This window comes from Cannabis sativa, chromosome 7 (genome assembly GCF_029168945.1).
Source record: "Cannabis sativa cultivar Pink pepper isolate KNU-18-1 chromosome 7, ASM2916894v1, whole genome shotgun sequence".
NCBI lineage: Eukaryota > Viridiplantae > Streptophyta > Magnoliopsida > Rosales > Cannabaceae > Cannabis > Cannabis sativa.
The window spans coordinates 9,663,530-9,671,686 of NC_083607.1; the positions used below are offsets into that span (position 1 = coordinate 9,663,530).

At 34.0% G+C, this 8,157-nt stretch overlaps 1 protein-coding gene across 1 annotated transcript; it reads left to right on the forward strand.

The window, feature by feature from the left end:
• The first annotated feature begins 532 nt into the window (after positions 1 to 532).
• Positions 533 to 3,970, forward strand: LOC115696348 (uncharacterized). The gene is made up of 5 exons (XM_061118509.1): positions 533 to 2,456; positions 2,568 to 2,967; positions 3,078 to 3,147; positions 3,223 to 3,487; positions 3,630 to 3,970. Exons 1-5 carry the CDS (start codon positions 533 to 535, stop codon positions 3,968 to 3,970), a joined length of 3,000 nt encoding a protein of 999 aa, XP_060974492.1.
• Positions 3,971 to 8,157: the final 4,187 nt, after the last annotated feature.

Genomic DNA, 8,157 nt, shown 5'->3' on the forward strand with positions numbered 1-8,157 from the left:
TTATTTAAATTTAAAAAATAAATTTGTTTTCATATGAATAATAAATAACTCAAAAATTAAAAAATTAAAAATTAAAAAAGTAGTAATTTAATGAATAAAATTTTTATTTAAATATATTTTAATTCATAAAATATTCATAAAATTTTATATTTTATATTTATTTAAATTTAAAAAATAAATTTGTTTTCATATAAATTATGAATAACTCAAAAATTAAAAAATTAAAAATTAAAAAAGTAGTAATTTAATAAATAAATTTTTTATTTAAATATATTTTAATTCATAAAATATTCATAAAATTTTATAATTATAATTAATAAGTAGTTGAAAAGAGCGATGGATATACAAGAGTGATGTATATACATGGCATAATTTTTATTCATAAAATTTCATAACACTTAACAAATCATTCAAATTTGTAATACTTTATTTGTCGCCTAAATTGTAGATGGCGACAATCGATAAGTCTTAGACCAAAATCAGAAATCGTGGTTGCCATGAATTTTGGAATGGTCTACAAGCCTTTTTAGCAATGGCATCAGAACATAAGGATTGTGATGGAAGAATTCGATGTCCTTGTGTAAGATGTATAAATAGTAGGTTTGAAAAAATAGATAGGGTTAGAACACACGTATTTGATCGAGGTTTCATGCAAGGATATGAGAAGTGGATTTATCACGGCGAGCCTGAGGATGTTGTCGATGATGTAGCAGTTGCCGATGTTGAATCAGAGGATGAAATGATTCCTATTCTAGAAGACTTCTTTCCCCCAACAACAGAGGATGTACAAGGAGAAGATGAACAACCAACCACAAACCCTCATTTTGATGACTTATTTGAGGAAATTAAAGCTGAATTGTATCCCGGTTGTGATTGGATTTCGTCTCTCAACTTTTTAGCAAAGCTATTGCATTTAAAAGTTAGAGGAAAAATTCCTAATAACATTTTTGAAGAATTGTTGAAGCTTTTAAAGTTTGCATTTCCGAAGGAAAATAATATTCCTGCAACTTACTACGAGGCAAAAAAGAGATTGAAGAAATTAGGCTTGGGTTATGACTCTATCCATGTCTGTTTGTATAATTGTTGCCGATTTTATAAGGAGAATGCATCGAAGGAGGCTTGTCCAGTTTGCAGAACTAGTCGTTGGGTTACTTCCGAGAACGGCAAAGCAAAAAAAGTTCCTTGCAAAGTCATGCGATATCTTCCGTTGACACCTCGACTTAAAAGATTATATAGTTCAAGGATTACAGCGAAGAGCATGATATGGCATCATACTGGAAAATCCAAAGATGATGGGGTGTTGCGACACCCGGTCGATGGTTTAGCTTGGAAAGACTTTGATGCAAAACATGCCGAGTTTGCAAGGGACCCAAGAAATGTTCGACTTGGGTTAGCTGCTGATGGGTTTAATCCATTTGGCAACATGAGTCTTGCATACAGCATGTGGCCAGTGGTGTTGGCTAACTATAATCTACCACCTTGGTTATGTATGAAAGATAATTATTTTTTGCTATCTACTCTAATTCCTGGTGCAAAATCTCCTGGCAAAGACATGGATATATTTTTAAGACCTTTGGTGGATGAATTAAAGGAGTTGTGGAATAATGGGGTACCAACGAGAGATAGTGCGACCAACTCGATGTTCACCATGCGTGCTGCACTTTTGTGGATAGTGAATGATTTTCCAGCTCGTAGTAGCTTGTCTGGGTGGAGTGGTCAAGGTTATAAAGCTTGCCCTACTTGTAATGAAGACACGACGTCCATTCGAGTGATCGAGAAGACATCATATGTTGGTCATAGAAGGTTCTTGCCAAGTAACCATGCATTGAGAAGGGATACTCGATTTGATGGTAAAGTTGAAAGAAGACCTCCTCCACGACGATTTACTTGTGAAGAGATATTATCACAAGTTAATAATCTCGAACCCCAAATTCCTGGACATCATGAAAATTTCGGGGGCGTGAAACGTAGAAGAGTCGCGGAAACTTGTAATTGGAGGAAAAAAAGTATTTTCTACGAGTTGGAGTATTGGAGCACGAATATTTTAAAACACAACCTTGATGTCATGCATGTTGAGAAAAATGTGTGTGATAGTCTCCTTGGAACCATCTTGGATAATGATAAATCAAAGGACACAACCAATGCGCGACATGATTTAAAGAAGATGGGTATTAGGGAATCGTTGTGGATTTATGAAGATGGGAATGGCAGGCTAATGAAACCGCATGCTCCTTATGTTTTGACTCGTGAGAAAAGACAACTTTTTTGTCAGTTTGTTAAAGGAATCAAGTTTCCCGATGGCTTCTGTTCAAATTTAAAGAGCAAAGTTTCTCCAGATGAGTCTAACATTATTGGGTTAAAATCCCACGATTGTCATGTCATTATGCAGCGAGTACTAGCGGTTGGTGTCCGTAAATTTCTACCTCGTGACACTGCAACAACTATTACTCAGCTGTGTAATTTTTTTCGACAGTTATGCTCTAGAACTCTAAATGTAAAAGATATGGAGGATGCGCAAAATAATTTAATTCTGTTATTGTGCAAGATGGAATTGATTTTTCCTCCAGCTTTTTTTGACATAATGATACGTTTGGTATTGCATTTACCTGAAGAAGCGATATTGGGTGGCCCAGTCTTTATGAGATGGATGTATCCTTTTGAAAGGTACATGAAAAAATTGAAGAATTATGTGGGAAACAAGGCACGTCCTGAAGGGTCAATTGCAGAAGGTTATGTTGCTGATGAGGCAGTAACCTTTTGTTCAATGTACTTTAAAGGGTGTGAAACAAGATTTAATCGACTTGATCGAAATGAAGATGCGCCTTCTGTGTGTCGCTATCTCTCAGTTTTTAATTCTCAATCTCGTCCTTTAACTAGCGGAATTATCAAGGCTCTTGATCATATCGCTCGTGAAAAAGCTGAGTGGTACATTCTTCAAAATTCTCCTGAAATCCAAGCTTACATAGAGTAAGTTTGTTACATTATAATAAATTATTTTGTTAAATTTTTATTTTCTATTTCCCTCTATCAAACCTTGACATTATCATACTTCACAGTGAACATTTGGACAACATCAGGCATGAATATCCTAATGGTAATCACGAAGTCTTGCATAGGCAAACTTTTCGTACGTGGTTTCATAAGAAGGTATAATGACAAAATTGTAAAGTTTTAATTCAACCATTTATATTCCTCTCATATTAATACATTTTATGTATTTAGATATATGAGTTGCACAAGCTTGGAACTTTACAAAATGGTGATGAGTTACTCGCTCTCGCTTCCGGGTCCGATTACTTAGCAACATTTTACGAAGGTTGTGTAGTGAATGGTGTTCGGTTTATTGCATCAAAGCGAGACCAAAAGCGGAAGACACAAAATAGTGGTGTTACTGTTGCTGGAACTGAAGGGTTTAATTACTACGGCACACTTGAAGATGTAATCACTATATCTTATACTGGTGCATATACAGTGTCATTGTTTGAATGTAAATGGTATAACACTAATCCATTAAGAAAGAAGACAATCACTGAAAAATAATATAATTAGTATAAATACTCGTGGATATTGGTATCAAGATGAACCGTACATCCTTGCTAACCAGGCGAAGTAAGTTTTCTATCTTGAAGATCCACTCAGAGGTCGCGATTGGAAGGTTGTTGAAGATATTAGCCATCGACAAATTTGGGACATTAATGACAACGAAGATGAGACTGATGTAGATGTTGTTAGTGATTCTAACTCTGCCAATTTTCTGTTGACGGTTGATCTTGGAGAGTTGATTATGCAATCCAATGAACCTCCAATAATTGTTGAATCGTCCGATCAGTTAGTGGATTCTGAGATAGAGAATAATGAACTTGATGAAAATTATGTTGCTGAAGAAGTAGATGATTTACTAGTTGAACATGTGGAGGATGAAAATGTAAACTTAGTGAATGATGGAAATGATAGTGATTCTTCAGTGTAACTTTTATTTTGTAAACATTTGTTACTAAAATTTTTTACAATTAAAGGACTTTTTTAATTTCTTTCGCATTAACATTTGTGTGATATTTCAATTATGTGTTTCACATTTGTGAATTCTTACATTTTTTTCCGTCTTCAAAGTAAAGTAAAATGTCAGCTACGTTAGCGACATACCATGGTGGGGATGGTGATGGCAGGGATCCCCCTGATCCTTCTAGGGTACCGTCGTCTTACGAAGCAGGTTTTCATATTTTTTTCAAATCTAAAATTGTTCTGAATATAAATAGTGAATGTATGATTTACTAATAAAATTATTTTTCCCTCGAATATATATAGTTCCACCTCCGGTCAGAAAGGGTCGTGGGGTTGCCACAAACGCTAATCTCGAAAAAAAAAGGAGAGAAGCTGGTAAGCCCTTACCGGTGGAGGTAGATCTTGAAACCGGCAAAGTTGTTGGCACTGAAGCAAGCAATTATGTTCGATTTCTTGGCCAACAAGTAAGCATGGTGTGCCCGGGTGGTCATCTAAATTTTTCCAATGTACCCCAACAATACAAGGATCAAGTGCTCAATCGAATTAGAGTGAGTGATTTTTAATTATTAAAGGTTGTAATAATTTTATGTCCTCATTTATAAATTAACATAATTTTAAATTATTTTATTACATAGTACTATTTTGATATCGATGGGAATCCCCATCGAGACCTACTTATGGGGACTTTATATTCAGTGATGGCGGAGCGGTATAGTGAGCGAAAGACGCTCAGGCACAAGCATTTTAAACAACATTACAAAAAACTAGAAGATTGGGAGACAGTTCTCAAATTCCCCCTGACTACTTGAATACCGAGACTTGGAAACCGGTTTGCGAATTGTTCGTTAGTGAGGCCTTTTTGAATCGTTCAACTAAAAATAAATCGAATCGGCAACTAATGAAATATCCAACAACGCAAGGCACAAAATCGTTGGCTTCCATACGCCACGGAATGGTATGTAATAATTCTTTAATTGTTAATAATGTTTTTCTCTTATAATAAACTAATTTAATTGTTTATGTTCGTATAGGGGGTCCAGCTAGAGAGCATGTAGTTGAAGCATGGAAGGAGATCCATGTGAAAAAGCCGTCTGGCACTTTCGTTAATGAATTAGCTGCAAAAGATTATGTAAGTGAATAAAATAATTTATTATTAAAATTTATATTTATATTAATAATATATTCTAATAATTTTGATTTAAATAGGAGGAACTGATCAAGGAGCTTGATAGGAAAAGACTTGAACGGCAATCCCAGAGCGATACCGGCACTGAATCTGAATCTGATACTGGTTATCAGTTTGACGTTTCGGAAACAGTTCTAGGCCGAAGATCTGACTATCAAAGAGGCGTGGGTAAAAGGCTGAAGGGCAAAGGAAAGAAACCAATCCCTCAAACTCAATCGACGGTGCCTCCTGCACCAACTACTGAAATGATAAGCACTGTGGCAGATATATTCTCAGCTATGCGTGCCACTTGGGGGGGTAATTTGACGCCTGAACAACGTGCCCAAATATTTAACCCACGCTTTGACAATTTCATTCAAACGTATAGTCAGTCGCAGTCGCCTGGTGGTTCGTCTTCTCAGAGTCATGCCGCTCCTCCGGAACAGCAACAACAACCTCCTTCGCAACCACAATTTCAACCTTCCTCGCAACAACAATTCCAAAATTTGTCACAGCAGCAATTTGAAAATTTTTTGCAGCAGCAACCCCAATCTTTTCCTCAGCAGTTTCCTCAGCAAAGAATAACAACGCTCCGCCAATGGGAAATCAGTTCTTATACCGAACACCGTCAGAGTCTCCTCCGCTCGGCTCAAACTTTGCTGATTTTGGATTATTTGGGAGTTCATCGCAGGAGAACCAATTTTATTCAACTCCCATTTTCAACCAAGCTGAGCTCGGTAATTTAACACTCGGTTTATCATCAGACCAAGCATATGTGCCTTCTCCGCCACAGGCTTCGGGGACTCGTAACGAAAATAATCTGAAACAAGATTTTATAATTAGAGACTTAAATGAAGATGTTAACGAATAATTTATTTATGTTTTGTAATAATTTAGTTTAAATTTGAGACAATATTTTATTATGATTAATATGTTAAAGTTAATTACTTTGGAGACATTTTTAAATTGTCAATAAATTTTATTAAATTGTTATAATTATATTAATTAAATTTTATATATTAAATATTTATATAAATAATTATTTATTTATAAATATTTATTTATATATAACCATTTATAATATTTTTTTTTATTCTGTAGGGCATTAGCGGCGGGACCCCGCCGCTAATGCCCTTTGTCAGTCTCGAAATACGAAACTGACAAGGGCATTAGCGGCGGGACCACGCCGCTATTAATAGTATTAGCGGCGGACTCCTTTTTTGGCCGCTAATACTATTAATAGCGGCCAAGCAATAGCGGTGGACCAATAGTGGCCGAGGTCCGCCGCTATTGCCCTTTAGCGGCCAGAAAGGGTACTAATAGCGGCGGAGGCGTCCGCCGCTATTAGTGTCCAATGTTGTAGTGAGGAATATTTAATGAAAAATTTAAATTAAGCTTCAGAAAGAATCTAGATGGTTATAATTCTATATTTAATTAAATACAAGAAAATACATATAGTTTAGCTTATAATAAAATTCTTTAAACTATGGTTTTCTTAAATTAATTTCAAAATAAATGAAATTAATTATGTTGCTAATCAATTTTATTAGGTTAAACTAATTTAATTAACGTAGTACAGTTATTCAAATCAGACAAATGGACCTTCACAATTGGGGTAGTTCATGTGAGGGGGGGCTGGGTTCAGTATGTCGTACCCACTACTATGGCTCCCAACTCTCACACAAGCCCCAAAAAAAGAGGAATTTAACCTTAAAATGAACAACTGTTATTAATTGAATAGGCCCCAAAACTAAATGGGCGTAAATAAAATCTATCAAAAACTATGATATTTTATTTAGCAACAACAACCTATATGCATCTATAACAAAATGAAACATATAGGCTCACATAGGCACACATTTGGATGGATCCTATCATGTTGCTATGTCATACACAGATGAAAGAAGATTGTAAAATTTACCTGTTACAAATTATTTACTTGTCCAATGGAATCATGAGTTAAAATCAGATCATTGGATCTGTTAACAAGTTAACCATAGCTATTTGCAATCAAGTAATAATTGGTTTTATAAAACTTACAAACAAGCTAAAACACATACTCCTGCAACAAGGTTAGCTGGATAGTTGAATATAGGATTTATTTAATTTTAAATAAATAAATTTCAAAAAAATAATTAAAAAAATAAAAAATATATTTATTTTCGAAAAATAATAATATAATAAAATATATATATTCGAAATTAATAAAATAATATTTAAAATTAAACCTACAATTTTGAAAAATTAGGTTTCAGCTAACCTAAATATCATTTCAAAATTTGCTAACTACCTTTAAAAATTTAATGTTATTTTATAAATTAAATATTCAATAAAAATAAAAAAGATAAATAAATATCTTTTTCAGATTTTATGATTTAATTTGAATAAATAAAATAACAAAATTTAAAAGTTAGCAAAATATCTTACTTCTATTTAAAATTACATGATTATAGTTATCTTATTTTAAATTTAAATAAAGTCAAATTATTTAAAAAAAAAATATTTAATTTAAAATTTAAAATCTGACCTTAAATTTAAAAATAAGATAAGATATAATCAAATTTAAAAATAAGATAGATAATTAAGCAAAAAAGATAGATATTTACTATTTTCAAATTCAAATTACACTAATATCATGAATTAATTTTTTAAAAAAAATTAATTAATTTAATTATGATATTTAGAATTGAATTAGGAATAGTAAATGTCTAAATACAAAACTACACAAAAAATCGGAAGTTAAATCCATGAAATAGCATGAAAAATCGAAAAAAAAAAATGCATGCAGTACGGACGGTATGCAATGCATACACTCCTAGGCATGCACACAGGCGGAATGGGCTGAAAGACACGCCCACGGATGCTGCTAGCAGCATCTACGCGCGTGTAGCCCAGCCCCAGGCACACGCGGTGCCTTCAGACCGAGAAATCTCGGACAAGGGGCTGTCCGAACGCGCACACGACCGAGAAACAAGGGATTCCCGCGAGCG

Bases quoted from the DNA above. Each gene is read 5' to 3' on its own strand.
- LOC115696348 (XM_061118509.1), top strand. From the start codon at position 533: ATGGCATCAGAACATAAGGATTGTGATGGAAGAATTCGATGTCCTTGT. The intron at 2,457-2,567 runs GTAATTTTTTTC...TTTTTCCTCCAG, and splicing joins AACAACTATTACTCAGCTGT to CTTTTTTTGACATAATGATA. The intron at 3,488-3,629 runs GTAAATGGTATA...TCTATCTTGAAG, and splicing joins TACAGTGTCATTGTTTGAAT to ATCCACTCAGAGGTCGCGAT.